The 21,472-nt window shown below is 34.5% G+C and overlaps 1 protein-coding gene across 1 annotated transcript in view; it reads left to right on the forward strand.

Annotated features, from left to right (window-relative positions):
• LOC118746561 (band 3 anion transport protein-like) overlaps positions 1-21,472 on the forward strand; it is a 122,933-nt gene that overhangs the window by 93,577 nt on the left and 7,884 nt on the right. The window contains exons 2-7 of the mRNA XM_036480405.1: positions 141-286; positions 1,984-2,113; positions 8,422-8,580; positions 8,670-8,912; positions 9,032-9,172; positions 21,270-21,461. Of these exons, the coding sequence (XP_036336298.1) occupies positions 141-286; positions 1,984-2,113; positions 8,422-8,580; positions 8,670-8,912; positions 9,032-9,172; positions 21,270-21,461 (1,011 nt within the window). The remainder of the gene's footprint in view (positions 1-140; positions 287-1,983; positions 2,114-8,421; positions 8,581-8,669; positions 8,913-9,031; positions 9,173-21,269; positions 21,462-21,472) is intronic.

Here is a 21,472-nt window from a genome sequence, read left to right on the forward strand (position 1 = left end):
AGGTGGTACCGAACTCTAGTTACTTCAATTTAAGGTTGATGCAATATTTTCCCTTATATCTCTATACTAGCACATACATATTATTTTATTTTATTTTAGTAAGAAGCTATTTAGCAACAAGCTCTCTTTTGTACTAATAGTTTAAACCATCTATCTATCAACAGGATAATTCCGCCGAAGAAAAGCAAGTACATTTTGGCAAAAAAAAGGCTGTAGTTTCTCCGCCCACTTTAGTCTACGATGAACAACCCGCTGACAATATACATGAACGTAAACGTCGAAGAAGGTAATTTTCTACATACGTACATTTATATGTGTACATATCGCACACGATCTTCAAAAGTGACACAACTCAAAATTTGGATTTTTTTAAATAATGCACTAAAATTGTACACAGAGCTTTTATTTACCTTTAAGCAAAAGCTGCAGCAAATTTTTGTTATAATTTGTTGAGAAAACCTAACGTAAAGTCTGCCTTGCCAATATGATTAGCATGTGCTAGGATATAGTTTTTCGCTATTTCTGACGAACGTGTAATTTTGAGTTGTGTCACTTTTGAAGAACTTGGGCGATATGTATGTATTTATATCAGTGCTGTCGTTTGCTAATTTTCGAGCGAAGTGAAAACACACTAAAAGTGAAGTGATTCGGAGTGACCTGGGAGGAAAAGTGAAGTGATTATCGAAGTGACGACTTTCAAGCACAATTAGGGGTGCGGTGTTTTTCGATTAGGTTATTTATCACCTGATTGGTTAATCGATTATTTTTTTATCACAATAAAAATAACCTTTAACCTTTATTAATTTATAATTTATTGTGTTCCTGTGCAAATTTAGTGCTGGAATATCTTTAAAATAGCAATATCTCAAACTTTGAGGAAAGAAAATCAAAAATTACAGTTCACTGATGATATTAACACTAAAATTTAATTAATCGATTATCGATTCACGGCAACAATGTCGTCACCAGATACATAGCAACAACGTCATCACGAGATTCACTTACGACTCGTTTACATTAGGCAATGCTGTCAAGACAATAAGGAAACGCGTATTAGTTGCCAAAAACGAAATTAATTTTCTCCGTGGCGTAGGCGTCCTGACACTAGTTAAGACAAATAATTTAGAGCAAAATGTCGGACGTGATCGCTGTATTATAATAGGCATTTCGCGCGCGAACTATTTAAGCTAAAAACTAAAAAATAATAAAGAAGTGACAAAATTACATGTATATCAGCGTCTCTTTTGTTATTATAGTTCTTTTGTTATGAATTTATCTTTTCTCTTGCACAAGACGTCAAAATTATTCTCTGCATACGTCAAATCACTGTCCGATTTACTATCTTCGAAATAATCAACACAGTGATTGAGATAATTGGAAATGTATGCATGTATTAGAGAAAAAGTGTGAATGTATCGCTATTGTCAAGACAGTATTGTCCGGTGTAAACCCTAAGTTAAATGTTTCCTTTTGCTGTAAAATTGAAGATGCAAGAAAACTAAAATTTTATTGTTATTTTCGTCAAATATTTACTAAATAGTTATGCAATTTTATCCACCCATTCATTTCTGTGCGCTTTACAACTGTACCTACATACATACATGTGAAAATGCAAATCTAAATGACTTCTTCCAAAGACCCGATAGCCAGGTCGGATATTTATTAGGCGTATTTTTAATAGTAGTTTATGCGAAAAGCAACTCTGCCATATTTACTAGATACTTAACACGAATTTTAGCAAAATCAACAATTTTGGTAAAATAAATCATTTATTTCAAAGAAATTTGTATTTATTTTGGTTTTAAATCTAATTTGTGGAAAGTGAAGTAAGACAAAGTAAAGTGAAGTGAAGTGAAAACCTTCAATCGAAGTGACAGGGGCAGCACTGATTTATATGCACTTAAGCATCTTCAGTCCCTTTATACACTAAAACTATCCTATTTTAATTTGTCTTCTTCTGCTTCTTGTACTTTTTCACTTTAGCCGCCACCAGTATTATAGACAACGTAAATATTCCCATCAAGACAGCGTGGAAAATAAGAAAGTGGTCGAGGAGAATGGCGAGGCCGGTGTCCGCAAGGTATCCGTGCAACCGGAGGATACCACATTAGAGGTAAATTAATTTGTGATAAGTGAGTTTGCGCACATCAGCAAAGTTCTTACGAGTATGCTACATTTGTTGTGCATTTGTAGTTATATTATGGGCAATCATTTAAACGCGTAAATGCCTCGTAACCGCGTAAGCGTCGTAAATAAACCGGTTGTCCATGCAAAATTAAATGAGTTCACGAGGCTTATGTGCTTACGAGGTATTTACGCGTTTAGATAATTCATTCCCGCATTGGGTTTGTATGTAAAAGTTATTACACACCAAATTAGGGCTGCTATATTTGCTGGGTCCCAAATGGGGACCCTTAGCAGAAAAAAAATCTTCATTCTTTCCAAAGGTATAGTCAAACTCTCCTTTTTTCAAATCATCTTTACATTTATAGTCTCGTTCAATTGCAGAGGAAAACTTAGTTGATGCTCTGTTGTAACACATACAAAAATGGAGATGCATAAACCATAATAAATTGAGATCAAAAAAACATTTTCACTGAAAGAACGTATTTATACACATAACGCATTTTGGTCCAAAAACAGTAACGTCGGAATTGTAATGCTCTCACCCCCTAGGATTGTTCTATACCGAAAAAAAGTATACCCCAATTTTTTTATTTGGAAATTAAAAAATATTTAAATGTCCCTCAAAGTTTTCCATGTATTTTTATGTGGGGAAAAAATAACTTATTGTAGAAATGGTATAGAATTCTTTAAAATCAATATTTTTCGATCGCAAAGCTCTGGCTCTCTTTAGGAGACTTTCAATAACAATACCCAATGTTTATTTTACAATTTAACAAGGGGCCATTTTGGTTTTAAACGGGGACACGGGGACAAAGGGTCCGAAACGAGGACATGTCTCTGGAAACGAGACCATATGGCAGCCCTACACTAAACACCAATATCGACCTTATTCACAAAAAAAAATATATATATATTTCTTCTTCTTCTTCTTCTTTTTTGGCGCTGTAACCGCCTAAGCGATTTTGGCCGAGTTCAGCAAAGCACGCCAGTCGTTTCTCCTCTGTGCCAACTGACGCCAATTGAAAATGCCAAGTGAAGCCAAGTCCTCCACTTGGTATTTCCATCGCAGTGGGGGCCTCCCTCTTCCTCTGCTACCGCCAGCGGGTTCCGAGTTGAATACTTTCAGAGCTGGAGCTGTCTGTTCACCAGTAGGTGCGGCTGCAAGCGGGTGTCTGCTTGGAGCAAGCGGCTCGCTATATAAACGTGTATTTGGTTGCGAAACCACCCCCGTCCCAGCAATAGGTTGTGCGCTGGGCTTGGGACCCGCCACGTAAAAACCACTTCCAGTGAAGAAGCAAGGCAAAGCCTCGGATGTCGTACAGTTCGTCATTCCATCTTCTCCCAAATCCGTCGTCCACGCATAACAGGGTCGTAGATCTTGCGTGGAATGGTTCTCTCAACGGCCTTCAAAAGCTTTCTCTTCTTTGTTTAACATCGTCCACGTTACCGAGTCCAGAGTAGGATCTGTTGGCAAGAGTTATTCATTCGCTTGAACTTCAGGCTGACGTTGTTGGTGGCGTTGGCTATTAATTGCAAAAAAAAACTGAACGGCACTACTCTATGGTTAATAAAATGACGTGGAACTTGCTTTAAGGAGAGGTCCAAGTGAGGGTGTAAGTTAAAACGCGAAACAGAGCACAAACAAATTATCTACAAGACCTTCCAGACCTTTGTTCTAAAAATTACCATCACCATATAATATGTATGGAGAGTTACATAAATTCTTTACTCAACATAAGATTTTTTGACCTCCGCATGTCGCATCCAGTGTTTCCACAATATTTTTGTATTTCTTACCAAAGTTACCAAATTCAACAAAAATTAAACAAACTTATTTCTTGTTCGGAACTTAGGTTACATTTGCATGTACATTAGGGTAGGAAAAAAAGTAAAGTCGTGATTTTATTTCTCTCATCCCGTACGATTATTCTATACCAAATCAAAAATTTACCCCTTTTTTATTTTGAAATCGAGAAATATTTAAAGGTCGCTCAAAGCACTAAACATTCTTCATGTATTTTATATGGGCGAAAACAATTTTTCATAGATATGGTATAGAATTCTTGAAGACCAATATTTTTCTATCGGAAAACTCTGTTTTTCTTCAAGAGACTTCCAGTAATAGTACCTAATTTTTTATTTTACCAATTTTTAATAGTAACCCAGCAAACACAGCCTCTAACGTTATAGAAATGTTTTGATTTCATATTAGAATTGTAATGTAGTTCTCGAATCTAAAATCAAGTTAAAGAACCATGTTATAATGCGATTAGAGGATGATTATAAAAACATTAGACATTGGAAACCTATTATTCTAAATACGATTAGATACCTAACCTCTTTCTCGATATTGAGAACTACGTCCTTTATGTAGAGAGCGCTATAATTCTTGACAGTTTCTCTAGTCTTCTTCTTACCTTCCTCATAGAAACATATTAGATTTCGAATCGTTTTCTAATATTTCTCTAATCTAAATGTTTCTTGGGTAACTATTTTTTATAGATCCGCAATAAAACGCAAGGAATGCAATGGAGGCGGTCCCATAAAAATGGTTAGTATTGAAAAATGGTTAAATAAAGAATTGGGTATTATAAATGGAAGTTTCCTGAAGACAAACTAAGATTTCCGATCGAAAAATATTGTTTTTCAAGAATTCTATACCATTTCTGCGAACAATTGTTTTTTATACCCGAGCGCACTTGTGCACAAGGGCATATTAACTTTGTTCACATAACGGTTGTTTGTAACAGCCAAAACGAATCGAGATAGATATAGACAAATGTAAACATAAATGCTCAGAATGAATAGAGAAGTCGATTAAGCCATGTCTGTCTGTCCGTCTGTCCGTCCGTCCGTGTACACGATAACTCGAGCAGAAATTGATATATCTCAACGAAATTTGGTATGTAGGTTTCCATTTATCTAAGGTAGGTTGGTATCGAGCAAAATCGGACTGTAAACACGCCCACTTCCCATATAACGGTAATTTTCAGAAATACGAAAACTGCGATATTTTAGTAACTACTGAAGATTTTTCAGGCAAAATAGATATTTACAATAATTTTTAGACGAAAAATAAGAATATTATAAATTTTTGGAAAATGGGCGTAGCCACGCCTACTTATGGTTATATGTGTATATCTTGGTAACCGCTGCACCAATTTTTTCCAAACTTGGCACAGCTATTAGCCTTGCTACATCATACCAAATGCCCGAAATTTTTTAAAATCGGACAATAACCACGTCCACATCCCATATAACGGTAATTTGGGGAAATACGAAATCTTCGATAAATCAGTAAATATTAAAGCTAATTTATTCAAAATTGATGCTTGCAACACTTATTTACCAAGAAATACGTTTATGATAAAATTTTGGGAAAATGGGCGTGGCACCGCCCACTTATGATCACATATATGTATCTCGGTAACCGTTCTACCAATTTGTACCAAACTCGGTATGGTTATTGTGCTTGCCACATAAAAGCAATAGATTGAAAATTATTGAAATCGGACTAAAATTACGGCCGCTTTTCATATAACGGTAAATTTCGGAAATGCTTGAAACTGCAATATTTCGAAATTTAAGGACGCTAATTTACTCAAAATTAATACACCCCGGCTTACCATGTAGCGGTAGCTTTCGGAAAGGTGAAAAACATATACATGTTTAATACATGCTCCGGGTATTTAATGTTCGGCTCCGCCCGAACTTAGACTTTTCTACTTGTTTCATATAAAATAGTACATGGAAAACTTTAAGGACATTGAGCGTCCTCTAAATATTTTTTGATTTCATAATGAAAAGAGGTGTATATTTTTCCGGTATAGAAGAATTCAGTGGGAGATAGCATTAAAATTTCAACTTTACCTTTTTTACCACCCTAATGCACATATCGAGATAATGTGATTTAACGATCGAGATCATTCGTGCCGAACTTTTAAAATAGGCGTATAAACCTTAAATGAGATAGCGTCCAATAAATACCAAAAACTGGTTGAAATTTTTCTCAAAAGATTAACGCTTGAAGGCTCCCAAGAATTCCAGAAATTCTCCCAAGTTTCACTATTCAATATCATGGGTCAAGTGGATTTTTTAATCAGGGCCCTTGATTCCAAGAAGTTACCAAACAGAAGACTAAATTCCATGTTACCAAATTCGAAAAAAAACAATAAAATTATGTAAAAAATTACCAAAAAAAGCAACGTGGTCGAAAAATGTTTTTTGTAAATACTTGCATATCGAAGGCTTATATTCAACACCTTCTATCTGCAATTTTCACCAATCTACTCTGTGATGTTAGAACCTATCTGGGACTTACCCGTCAGCACTGCTTAGGGATGTTAATTTTTTCGATTCCGGCATTTTCGAGACATTGTTCGCACTACCTCGGGATCCAGGGATTAGTCCCGGGATTTAGATATTCATTATTTTCCAACAAATTAACATGAAAAAATAGCATCAATATAGTTTGAGAAGCTGCCTTCCATATCCAATAAATACTAAATAAATGGGTTTGAAACCTACTTTATTATTTAAGTTGAAAAATATTTCATTAATAACAAAATAATAGACAGTAATTTAATTTATACGCATTTAACAATACTTTCGCGAGTATATATCTGATAAAGTAACTTAAGGCATGTCGAAAAAAGTTCGATGCAAAATGAACTTAAGTCAACATATGTATTGGGTGGCTGAAAGGAGTTCATTATACTAGTAGCAAAAATAAAAGAAACGCCTTATTTCAACCAGTTTAGTCTACATTTCTTTTGTTTATTTAATATTTTTTATAAAAGTGTCACGACACTATAAGCCAAATATAATAAAACTGCGTTTTTAGTTTTAGAATTTTTTTATTAGAACTTTATAATTTCAAAGATGTGATAAATTCTAAAAATTATTTAAAAAAGTCAGTGCAATTTAAATATTATTCTATTTTCAAAGCCCTTTTTAAAAATCTTGAAGTCGGAGGAAAAATAAAAACGCAATTTTACTGCATGTATTTGGCCCATGTTTTCGCGAATATATTGATTTATTGTGCGTAACGTGTTATGTTACGCTGTGTTATGTGTATGTATAATTAGCTAGACATTTATAAAAAAATATTAAATATTAAATAAACAAAAGAAGTATAGTAAAAACTGGTCAACCTAAGGCATTATTTCTATTATTGCCACCAATGCAAATGACCAATCCCGAAAATCCCGGGATTCGTCGTAAATAATCCCGGGATTTTCATCACTTAAAAAAGGCCGGCATCCCGGGATCCCGGGATTAACATCCCTAGTACTGATGTTAATTCTGACTTTGCAATTTAATAGTAACTTCTTCTGACAAGCGTTAAACAAGGTCAGCATTAATATCACCGGTGACAGTTAAGGTTTAAGTGGATTTTTATATCCGTATCTCATTTTTGTGAAAAGTGCAGATATAGCGTATTGAATATAAGCCCTCGATATGTGACTAAGGTCGGTGGGTTTCAGACCGAATTAGCAGTGATAATTTCTACCGCTTACTTTTTAAAAATTTTTCCAAAAAACAAGTCTAAAACTGTTGAAAGCAAAAATGTTCTTTACATTTGATTCTACTTACATTCTTATAGAGAAGGGAAACATATTATAGAGGTCTCAACTCCCTCATCTCAGCTTGAAGGGAATGCGATATCCATTGTTTGGTATTTTTAAAGTAACACTTTGGGGTCCTTTTGATAACCAGATTGCTCCAAAAATTCCAAGGCTTTCAAATCAGCCTAAACTCGGACTCATAAAAATCCCTCGTTCTATTAAATGCGCTAAAGCCCAAACATAGCTAACTCATCAGGCATCAATTTTCCAAGAGTTCCACAGTCATTATCAATTCAAGTTTGATTCTCCTTGCGTCGGAATAATGAACGTAATTACGTTCCTGGGCGATGCTGATTTTGCTGGGCAATTTGGCTATTATGCTTATGACAAATTCTGGACTCAGAAAAAATAAATATCTTTATCCGATATTAGAATAAGGTCGAAATTATGGTATTATCATTATTTAGTAGAAATGTATTAAAAAGAAGTTCTACGAACATATTTGTAGAAAAGTATCACTCATAAATTGCTTTATATATGTGCTTTTCTCTCACCCTCTTTCTATACATAAAAATTATAAAAAAAAAAAAAATGTATGCTTACCAAAAAATGTAAACTGCAAATTTAGGCACAACAGCCAGTTGAACAGGTTGTTTCACCTCGCTTTAAGTTGTTTCAGTATTTTAATTCTCTAATTAAACATTTAATTTTCACATTAATTAAACAGGAGGCTGATCTCAATGAATTGAGATCTCATCGTTCCGATGATCCACGTGCGCTTAGGCGTCACAAAATCCATCATTCCTCAATCAAATTACGCGAGCTGCCACAGATTAGTGTGGCGGGCTTGCAGCTGAAGAAGGTCTACGATCATAGTCCGCATGAGGTAATTACATAGGAGCATATGAAAGCAATTAACTTTGCAACTAGGGTTTTATACCATTTATTACATGCATCACATAAAATTCTCCCCAGATTTTCGTACAACTCGATGAACTCACCGGCATTGGCGAGGATCGTGAATGGAAAGAAACCGCGCGTTGGATCAAGTATGAAGAGGATGTTGAGGAAGGCTCCGATCGTTGGGGCAAACCGCATGTTGCTTCACTCTCCTTCCATTCGTTGCTCAATTTGCGTCGCTGTCTCGAAACGGGCGTAGTGCTACTCGATTTGAATGAGAAGGATCTGCCTGCCGTGGCTTATCGCGTTGTCGAACAGGTGAGCAAGCCAAACAACTGACTGCCTGATTTTCATTATTTGCTTATTTTGCATTTTTCTATGTACACCTTTTCTATCAACGATTTTATTTTTATATATTTTTGTTTTCACTTGTACAGATGGTTGTCGACGAGCTAATTAATGCCGAAGACAAGCCAGCGCTTATGCGCTCACTACTGTTGCGTCACCGACACGTGAATGAACATCAAAGTGGCTTTCCGTTTACGAAACGGAAATATAGCAGCTACACAAGCCTACAGGTAAGCTTCAAAGTTCACATTTCTCTGCAATTATAGACAGATACCTATGTACTATATATGTGAATAATACATGTATTTTTATGTATAAGTATGATTGTTTTTGTGAATACTAATTGTAATTGTGCACACATTGCTAATGTATCAGCAAGCGATTTGCTTACCGGCTAACAATGTCATACAATCAGTTAACAAAGATACGATTTTATATTTCAAAATATGAAACATGTCAGTACGGTTGCCTTAATTATACATATCGTTAAGTTAATATAGAAAGGCCCTATATAGCATTTTTTTCTTTACAGCGCAATTATGCAACTTTGTAAAAATTAAAGTTTTGTAGTTGCGAACTTCTTGAAAATACTGGTTTTAATAAAAACTGCAAATGATTTATTGATATAGTAGTTGCTTTTGAATTCTATGATGTCGTTACTGAGCAATCTACTGACATTTTTACAAAGCTAAATTTCGAAACGAAATGAGTGAGTGCCTTCCTATATGTATGTATGTATTGAGGTAACAATATGTAGGCTTGATTCATATGTACATACCATTTCTTTAAATCCATATTATCTACATAATTTCTAAAACATCACGCTAAAATGAGTAAAAAAAAAACGCCGAAGCATGTAAACTTAATTTTGGGTCGTAGATTATGGATCCGTATACCGTATTTCTAGATCAGGTGTTTTTCCAGAGGTATTTTCATTTTATGTTTGATTTGCGAATGAATAAAAATTCAAACTGTTACATGGAAAATGTTATTTATAGCCATGTACGAGTATGTATGAGTGCGCTGCTGTACGATCCCTGCAGGGAAAGCTACTAGTTGTGATCTAGAATTCTACCAGCTTGCGTTTCAGCCCAAGTTCACGTTCTATCCTTTTTCAATGTTAGCGACTGGTATTTTTAACATTGCATTGTCCTACGAGATGTCAATTGTCAGGCTATGCATCAGCATCTACTAGTAGACCAACAGTCGCAATGGCCGACAGAGCAAAGCACTCGCGTGGTATGCTTGAGGTACCAGGTTCAAGCCCTGGCGTAGGGACAATTTTTTTATTTTATTATATTTTTTTATAATATTTCTTTTATTCATATTTTTTATTAAGGGTTTTTTTGTTATGGCACAAGTATTTCTTACCATATATTTGTTTCTTTTTTTTTTGTAATGCAACTAGATTTTTAAGTTTGTGATTTATATTTAAATTGAAATAATTATTCCTACTTACATTGATCTAACTTTAAAAATCTTAACCACCTCCAAGCGGCCTCGAACCTGCGATCCCAGTACCAGTAGTCTTCACGTGACGCCACAGCCGAAAGAAAAGCAATTAATTGCGTTTTATTTTAGGCTTTGGCAATTCAAAGGCAGATGTCGCTGAACGCTTAAGTTCTTAGAAAATGTCGAACTGGTAGGCACATACTATTTTATGAACTAGTATGTTTGCAATTTTCATTTAACCATGCAAAACTTGTATATTTATCCATCGATTTTCATCGCTAGTACCTTGATTTTTTGGCAAAAAAACAGGGTTTAATACAAATAAAAAAAAATTACAAAAGATTTATTTTTTTAATTTAAAAAAATTTAAAAATTGATTATATTTTTCATAAAAATGAAAATATCGTGGAAAAACGGCCTGATCTGGAAAACTAGTATACAGATCCGTAATCTACGACCCAATCTTAAGGTTCAAGTGCTTCGGCGTTTTTTGTGTAATTTCAAAACATGGTATTTTCCTTCCAAGTGTAATGTTTTTTGATTCCTATTTTCACAATTACATTTGCTCATGTGTCGTTTATTATATATTTATTTGCATATATCACCTTATTTGTTTTTTTGATCTAATCTATGTATATTAATACCTTTCTTATTTTCTATCTCTTATCTTAAAATCGGCTTCAGAAAAAGAACTTATCAACTATAGGTTAATATTAGTATATATGTATATATTTTGCGAGCTTAGAGCATAAAGTTGCTTAGTCCAGTTTTTTTTTAATTTTGCAGGAGATAATAAAAACCTTTCAAACCCATATTCCTCACGCACTTGTTTTGCAAAAATTTGAGTGCCAGTTTTTCGTACTCCAAACAAATCCAGTTCCACAGTTTTCCAGTACAGTTTTTGAATATTTTGGGGCTTGTCACATTTACTGTAAATATTTTGGACTTAGCAAATTTTCGCATAACTGCATAGAAATAGTTAAAACTAAAATACTTAGGCAGTTCGATCTTTTAGAAAACGACGCTCTTGCTTCTTGCATCAAAATATATTTTTTTAGAAAAAGTTGACTTAGCTGCAACTTTTCACTCTTAGCTAGCGATTTATGAGTTCAAATATGAATACACATATATACATTAGAGCGGGTCGATTTGTAGGGGGATCAGAAAAACGGAAATATCGCATATGCGGAAAATGCTCTACGGATCATTCTGAGCAACTTTGCTTAAGAAACTATGGGTCTAAAACCAATGTCGAGCCAGCGAATTTTAGGGGAAAGTTTCATATCAGGCAATACAAAATTGTGTAGGAAAAACTTAAACAAATAGCTAATCTATTAGTGTAGAGGTACAAAACTTAGTTTATTTTTTTTTAATACATAAATGATCAGAATTGAAAAAAAAGCGGTTAAGCGGTGACTGTCTGTCCGTCTGTGCACACGATAACTTGATTAAAAATTGAGATATTTTAACGAAATTTGGTATGTGTACTTCTTTTTAGCGTAGGACGACGGATGGTATTGAAAATAGGAAAAATTGGACAACAGCCACGCCTACCTCCCATATAACAGCAGTTTTCAGAAATACGAAAACTGCGATATTTTAAATAGTAACTACTGAAGCTTATTAACTCAAAATTAGTATTTAAATGATTTTTAGATGACGAATAATAATATTATAAATTTTTGGAAAATGGGCGTAGCCACGCCTACTTGTGATTACATTTGTATATCTTAGTAACCTCATCACCAATTTCTCCCATACTTGGCACAGTTGTTGTCCTTGGTAGAGTATACCAAACGACTGAAAATTTTTAAAATCGGATCATAACCACACCCACATACCATTACCGGTTATTTAGAGAAATACGAAATCTTCGATAAATCAGTAAATAGCAAAGCTAATTTATTCAAAATTGATACTTGCAATAACTCTTTAGCAAAAAATACGTTTATGAGAAAATTTTGAAAATGGGCGTGGCACCGCCCACTTATGACCACATATGTGAATCTCGGTAACCGTTCGATCAATTTGTACCAAACTCGGTACTATAATTGTGCCTGCTACATAAAAGCAAAACATTGAAAATGATTGAAATCAGACTAAAATTACGCCCTGCGTGGTTCCGACAAAAAACAAATAGCTAACACAAAATTTGGACCTGTAGCGCACTCCCGTTAGCTAACCAAATCCGGTAGAATTTTACGATTGTACGTTGCAACAAATTCACCGCCTTGTAATTTAAAAATTCTAGAAGAATACTTAGTAAGAGTTTATGGGCAGATGGACTTTAACATGAAATACTACCATTATGTTATATACGGCAGTCCGCTTCCATTCAAATTTATCCGCCTCTCGCATTTCTTCCCTCCAAGGAGCTGCAGAAATAACTTATATTATACCCATCCAGCAAATGTCATGATATCAATGCTTTACGATGATCATAAATCAGTACGCGACCAGGCAATAAAAAAATTGTGTACTACCGCGACAACCTTTGCGATATAAAAGAACTTAGAGAGTACAAGGAATGAAAAAAACAATTTTGACTGCTCTAATTATTTCATTATGATAGATTTGGAAGATTACAATATTTTAACAGAACCGCCAATTACTACATTCCGCATAACCATTTGAAAGAATATTTAGAATTTGAAGACCCATCATTTCCTGACCCACAAGTTCCATGCCACATACAAGAAACTGAACGATACGTTCAACTGCTAACCAGTGTTTCTCAGCGCGTAGCGGAAAAATGTCGTGAAAATTTTATGGCTGGAACTGATGTTAGTCGAAAAAAATTACAACGCTTGGAAAGCAAGCAGGACTTAAAAACTTAGTTATATAAGTATTTTAAAAAATGAACTGCTTGTACGCATACATTCATACATAAATCAGCTATTTGTTTGAGTTTTTCCCACAAAATTTTCTATTATCTGATATGAAACTTCACCTTAAAATTCGCTGGCTCGAAACTGGTTTTAGACCCATAGTTTCTTAAGCAAAGTTGTTTTTAATGATACGTATAATATTTTCAGCCTATGCGATTTTATGGGAAAAAATCGACCCGCCCTAATATACATCCACACATATGCATGTATGTATGTACATACAAAAATTGATATTGTGTACACACATAATTAGGTATATATTAAAAAAAAACTGAATTTAAATTGTCCATATCCTCAAATCGTTGATGTTTTTGCAAAACCGCACATCGCCCAATTGCAAAACCGCCTATCTTACGGCACTCAAATGTTACAGGAGAGCGGTTTTTTCTTTGAAGGCATTGCCTTGATGGGCGGTATTTTCTCTAGCTATTATTTTCCAAATCTGTTGTTTTAATAACGATTTTACGAGTGCATCTCATTTTTGCCACAACGGCGATTTAGGCGGTTCTGCGACTGGCCGATGGGCGGTTTTGCAAAAACATCGACGATGTGCAATTAGACGCATAAACATAATCTCACATTAGTCGCATGGGTCTCGAGGTTCCCCAAAAAAGTGTTGAAACAGAAGTGTAAGAAATAAAAAAGTAGGTGCGCCTGGGCCACACTGGAGAAGTGAAACTTACGTTACATATGTATTTTGTGTCATTACCAATATACATATGTACATACCCAGCAGAAAATCTGACTAGCTCAAAACTAGCGTAGAACTAGACCTTTTGCCGACAGTACTAGTACCCAAGCAATGCATTCAACTGCCCAGTTTTACACGGCGATGTCATTGGCGGTGGCAATAGTCGCCCAGTGCATTACTTTGCAACTAGTTTTTAACCGGCTCCGTTTTGGACATTTTTTAAAAATAAGAAACCGTTTTTAAGATTCGATTTTTGGATATTTTTTCTTTTCTGTTACATATTACATTTTTGTTACATATTTTGTTAAAAAAAATTTTAAGCTGCACGCAACATTTTAAATTCATTGAATCTGAAAACTCACAACTGCCTCCACCGCGATTTGAACTCGCGACAAGCGATGCTCGAATCCGGAGGTCTTCTTGCTGAGCTACTTTTGTATTGTACGAGTAATGAGCATTTGCACATTTACACCGCAAGTTTCAACTGTCCCGAACTGCATCCGTTTTGCACCGGATCAGAGATCAGAGAGAGAAAAATCGATAAATAATCGACAACCAACTTGATAAACTATCGATAAAAAATCGATAAAAAAATCGATGACAAATTCGATTAAAATTTCGATAGCAAAATGGATAATAACATTAGTGGCAAAATCGATAAAAATATCGATAACAATATCGATGACAAAATCGATAAAAATGTCGATAACAAAACCGATAAAAAATAGCAAAATCGATAAATAACGGATAAAAGTATTGATAAAAAATCGATCGATAATCAATATAAAAATCGATAACAAAATCGGTAAATAATCGATAACAGAATTGATAACAAAATCGATAGCAATATCGATAAAAAAAAACTGATAAAAATATCGATTATTATATCGATAAGTCCCGAGAATCTCTACAACCTTAAAATAGTTCCCAGAGTGAGTCTCTGTGTCTCTATCTACAGCCTTTTCTCTATAATTACCTTTATTTTAATCTTTCTTCCTCTATCTTCATTTTTACTTTTATTGGTGTCCTCATCCCCATCTTTTTCTTTATATTAATTTTTGTTTATATATATATATATATATATTTTATAAGAGAATTGAGGTCGGTTTTGTTTTTTATTTAAAAATTACTTGTTACTTTTATGTTTATCATTTTCTTCATCTACATATTCCCCTTTAGCTTTTCCCTAAGTAAAGTGCTTAAATTTACCTTGGTCTTAATTTTTGCCTTTATCTTTACGCCTCTTTGTTTTTGTTTTTATTTTTACCTTTGCCTTAATCATTTTCTTTATCTATGTACGTACTCACCTTTACCTCCATTCTTGTGTTGGTCTTTTTCTAAGTTTTATTCTTTAACCATTTATTAGCAAGTTTTTGTTAAATTAATACATTCAAGAAGCACATGTTACCGTCCCAACCATTTCCGTTGAATTTGCCAATTTACTCCCAACCAACAAACCTTCTCCTATAGAAATTTCACTTCAAAAGAACGAAGTGTGTTTTATCAAAAATATTAAAGTAGTTTGTTATCGTTAATTTAGAAACACAAAAACCATACTTTGACTTCAAACTTGGATTAAGAAATAAAAAACTTCTCTCCGTCAAGAGAGTACGCGGCGATATTCTGTCCATGACTAATTTACATAACCCGCGGAAAGTTAGGGAGCTAGATATAGCGCGAGCACGCTCCAAGCACTCCAACACATTTTGTTTTTAACTTGAAATAGTCATGACCCCATGCGTTTAATTAAGGGCTAAACTAAGGAAATCAGGGCCGCTTCTATAGAGGTAGCTTAAAAAAGTTGTTGAAATATCCTTGCGAAATATATTGCCAACCATAGGGGCAATTACTTTGTTAATATTAAGGTTTTTTGATTCCCCTGCACAAGTTAAAAATTAGGTCCGTTTTTTGACGAAGACGTATTTACATCCGTATATACATACATACATATGTAGATGTGTGCAAGTATTTTTTTCTTGTTAATCGAATTAATCAAAACAAAAATATACGCAAAATCTACTAAAATATTACAAAAAACTTATCCCTCATTATAAAACAGTTTTTCTCCTCTCCTTCTATTTCTGTTTCCACTCTAATCCACATTCTTTTTGCATATTAATCGTCAATGTTGTCGTGCTTACACATCCACCGAATATGCTGGACATTCACAACTTTTTGTTTTAATGTCTTTTTGTTGCAAATATCGTCATCAAAATGTCTTCACCCGCTCATACACGACTTTAACTACATTCATACATATGTACGTACATGTATCAAAAAAATTATCATAATCTGCGCACTCTTCCTGTCTTCATGATTCTATGTGTGCGTGTGCAAGCAGAAATCACCGCCGAATGGCAATAAAGTATCAACAGCGATTGCCAAAACAGTAAAGTCATTACAAAGTTTTTCTATTCTATTTTCATATTTTTTGTATATGTGTAAGAAAGTGATAACTCAAGATACCAAAAACGAGTATTAATCCACAAAAAAACAGTTAAATTACATACCGTTTTATGAAAATTGTATCTCTGTTTTCCCTGTGCGATGGACTCGCTTTGAAGCTTTGCTATAGAGCTTCGGGAAAAAGTGTTTATTTGAGTTATGACAGTCTTGCAGTAAACAAGTATGCACTGAAATATGGGCACAAAAGCAAACTTTGAAAATTCGCTGTGCTTATTGTACAAGAAAATATGGTTATTGATTGACTTTAGGCATAAAGCGAAGAGAAGAACGGATGAGTTCAAGTAAAGTACCTAAATTGCTTGTGTGCTTATTTATATTTCTTGCAAATTTAATAAAAAAAAATCAAATTTTTTATGGGCATTAGAAGTATACATATGTATGTATATTAATCAAATATTTTTCTATTTCTTCTAATTCTTCTAACTAAATGCTTTTATTTTCTCATTATTCATGCTCATAATTTTAATTTGCGAAAATCATTCAAATTAACTTGATTCGTAAATAAATGATTGGCCCGTACATAAAAAAATATTAAAATCTGCAAAAAACTGCTTTGAAAACTTTCGCCTATTATTCTTTTCACAAACGCATACCTTTTTATAAAAATTTTATTTAATTAAATCATACAAACATAAAGTTGCTTTGGATGAGCGGCGAAATTCAACAGCAACTTCATCAGCAACAACAAGCAATACAACAACATCATAGGAATATTGAAAATGCCAAAAAGCGGCGATCCGTTTGTGAGACACTCAGTGCACCGCCTACATCCATTTCACTTTGCGTCGATCCCAGCAATAATATCAATCGGCGGCACTCCACCATGTCATATTTGGGAGTAAAGAAAAAAAACCAAAAAACTCTATTTTGTTTGCAAAGTTTGTTCTAGTTAATTTTTTTAGTTTTGTTAAGAAGCAAACGCATTCACACTGACTCTTGCGATTACATTAACCTTGCACTATCAAATGCTTGACTTCAGTCTTAATCCTATATAGATACATACACGACAGATGATTCGTTTAACTCATTGTACCTACTCATAATATTTTATGTAGTAACTATTGGGAGCTTATGAATTATGGGAAATGAATTTTGGAATAAGTATCTAGTTCTCTTGGCAATTTTTGGAACACTCTGAAAATAAAAGATTTGAGTAAAACCTACAAAAATGCAACGCATAACGCGGGCTACTAGAAAGTTCAAACTAGATATGTTAAACAAATATTTAGTAGCAAGTTGCATTCGCATACTTATTGAGCCTGTTTGCTGTAGCCGCTCTAATTGCGAAAATTGTGAATTATGAGCAGAGAAAAGCTACATAAATTTAAAAAACTGCTTCAAAGAGGTGACGCTAGGTACAAACTATGCTCTTATTGCCAAAAATGCATTGGGTTACTTGCTTATGCATCAAGAAAATATATAGTGAAACCTTACGCTGAAGTCAGATAAAACTTTTGCTTCGCGTTGCGTGACAGATTCGCTTTGACAGATAAGATGAAATATATGAAAATGCACAAAGCATGTCACATAGATCGTTTCAGCTGCAGCGCGAAGCGAAAAGATGGCCAACTCCCATCTTTTTGCGCGCGTTGACAATCAGCCGGTTTAATATTTATTTTGTTTCATGCAGAAACATAAAATCTAATTACATTGCTGATATTTGTAAAGCCAAATAAATAAAATCCACAGCAATTTGGACGCGTAAAAAACCAGTACAAAATTGTTTTCTTGGCGTTCATTGTGGCATACCTTTTGCGTCTGGCGCCTTGCTGGCAAAGTTACAAATTGTCACGCAAAGCCTCAAAGTTTTATCTGTCATCAGCTTTAGTTCCGCATAGCTGCAGCAAATGTTACGCTAGGCGCACATTGCATCCGATAGGATGACCGATTTCGGGCGGCTAATTTGACCGTCCGAATTGATGCGCACACTTAACCAGATTATTTACCGACCGTATTTGTACACACAAATCTAGTTTTCATTACAATTTTGTAAGCAGTGAAATATTTTGATACATTTTAATTGAAATACTCTAAACATGTGATTTATATGTAATTTTTTTATTTTTGCACCCAAGAAGTTAACTTTTCGCAATCCATTTTGGTACTTTTCACCTGACATCGGACGAGAAAAACAAACATGTTTGAATTTACCGTCACTGACGGACGTCAACGGCCGATGTCGGTTCGGTTATCGGTTTATGTGTGAGAGCGATCATATAATCACAAGTGTTTATTCATATCGCCCGCATATAGCCGATATCGGCCGAGCACTATTCGGCCGATGCCGGCTGCAGTGTGCGCGTAGCGTAAGACTGCTTTACAGTTCCTAGGCACGCGAAAGACAGCCAATAATTTAGTATTGGGACATATGAAAAGTCTCTGCGGATTATTTGTCATTGTGCGATGCTGATGATCATATATTTGGAAATGCTAATCCATTTCCGCGTCAAACGTACGTGCGTTTGAAAGTTGACATTAATTTGAAAATTATGGAAATATCTGAAGAAATATGCCAAATGAGTCTGCGAAATCGACTTCAAAGCCTGGATTGACGACAAACAAGGTTATGTCGAGTGTTCGGTGGGTTTGGAAGTGTGTTGTCCATTTGTGAACTGCTACAACCTGGAGAAACGATCAATTCGGTCCTATACTGTGCACAACTCGGCCGTTTGAACGAAGCGATGCAGAAAGAGAGACCAGAATTTGTCAACTAAAAAGCAGTTGTCTTGAATCATGACCATTCCAGGCCACGCACATCTTTGATCTGGAAACAAAGTCTGGACGATCTGACTTCCATTTGTTTGAATTTTGAAGCTAACCGGAAATGTGCGACAGTAAATTTTACACAAAAAAAAAATAATATTTTCGCGAAACGAAATATTCGCGAAATTTTTCTCTCTGACGTCAGGATCTTTTAAGGACTTTGAAATATTAAAAGTATGATTACTTCAAATGCAGGATAACAATGAGGGTATCATATAAAAGAAAATTTTCTGTAGAATTAAAAGCGTTTAAATTTTGTTGGTGCATAAGGACGAATAGGTACTGAAAAATGTCCTTTACAAATTATCCTTAAAAATTTGCAAAATTTATTTAAAAAAAAATTATTGTTTGAGGACTAATATTCGACCTCATCATTTCGTCCTGCAAACTTTATTAACTTCAAAAAAATTGATTGAAAGCGCATCTTTAATACCTACTCGTCCTTTTTAACCAAAAAACTTTATCGTTTTTAAATTCTACAGAATTTGCGCTCTCCTTTGGTACCCATATTGTTATTTTACATTGCACTGATTTTTTTTTTTAATACGCGCGTATCTCTAATGCTTGAAATACAATACTGGCGAAGGGCAAACTTCGCCGAGTTGGGCGATGCTGTCGTTCACCGTTCGCCTAGCTATTTTGCTTACTTAAACAGAATTAGAGCGGTAGCGAAAACAGCTGATACCATTTGGTCGCCTTTATGATTTGGGTGACCATATTTAGAAAAAACCAAACCATATTTAGAAATGAGGAAATTGTAACAAATATATATATATAACGAAGGAAAATTATTATATATTATTTTATTGCAAGCCGGTCTTAACGAATCCGCAACTGTATTTTTCAAATAACAAAAATAATTCGTGTTGTTTTCTTCTAAAACTTTGAAAAAAGAAATACGGCCACCTTTGGCACGTACAGCTGTCATCGATCAGCAGGGCGATAGAGATAAATCTATCGCCACGAAACGCCGGCGAGCGAATTTCACATTTCGCTTTGGCTGTGTTCAATTTCATATGCTTGCAGGCAGCACGAATTTCGCTGTGGTGAGTTCGCCGTTCGCCGGCATTGTATTTCAGCTATTATACAGACCGTAGTTGGTTTTATGCAGCTTCCTTTCATAGGCATAAATATTGTAGAAAAATACAAAAAGGGCAACAGAAGTTCATTTATTAGGTAAAATTTTATATTATAATTCGAAATATTTGTATTCGAAGTATTTGTATTTTATGTAGAAGTTAAGAAAGATATAAGCTTGTTGTTCTACAATTTCCCATAATGATGCATGAAAGTTTTGGCATGATTTCTACACATTCCTCTCACACTTACCCTTGTTTGAGGTCACTCATTTGATAAGTGTACGGTCCCTAAAAGGTCTATTTTACAAATAACATTTTCAAATTCAGTGGGAATGCAGGTCAATATTTTTTACGGCATGATTTCTAGTTTCCTTTTTCTTGTTATGTGCATCAATTTTATGCGCTGCTTCCTTTTATGCCCAAAATATAGTGCTTGGCCTATTTTGATGTCGTAAAAACCATTTAATGGGCAAACTTTGTCAGAGATTGGACGGAATAAGGAAAAGCGTTGCATAGATAATTTCTTGCTGGCTAGTGTGTTACGTTAGTATCCTGGATACTTATTTAATAGGGTAACAGGATATCCGCATTTGAGTATAAAAAATAACAAATGAGTTACGAATTTCCAATACTCTTCTATATGAGTTTTAAGGCTGATTAATCTAAATTTAAAGTGAATGTACCTAAAACCGTTTTTTCTTAAATGAATAATTTTCTCAATTTCTTACGCGGTTCCGATATGCATGCATTGCTATAAAGCAAAAAGAATTTGTATTTATGAACATATTACCTGTATATACAATATTTTATTACATTTCCGTATCCGTTATAACTTCACATGAAGCATGCTTTTTAAGGTAGTTGAATGCCTTTTTGAACTTAAAAGCTTTGGTTACAGTTGTATTTTTATCGAAAAAGAAACAATTTTATAATCGTTAACTTTTTTGATAATTGTGATTTTTTAACACAAAATTCCGATATTCCTTAGAACCTGTCTGGAGAAGACAAACGGCCGAAGATAATGCCTGCTAGCGAAATTGGTGGCAGCAAACGTAGCAATGATTTAAAGATCGACATGAGGGACGACATGTTTTCATCGTCGCAGGAGAACCTACAAAAGCTACAGAACGATACCATCCTGAAGCGTATACCAGTGGGTGCTGAAGCGACGACTGTATTGGTAAGAACTGA

Source organism: Rhagoletis pomonella, unplaced genomic scaffold, assembly GCF_013731165.1.
Source record: "Rhagoletis pomonella isolate Grant_MI unplaced genomic scaffold, Rhpom_1.0 Rhpom_scaffold_00010, whole genome shotgun sequence".
Lineage (NCBI taxonomy): Eukaryota > Metazoa > Arthropoda > Insecta > Diptera > Tephritidae > Rhagoletis > Rhagoletis pomonella.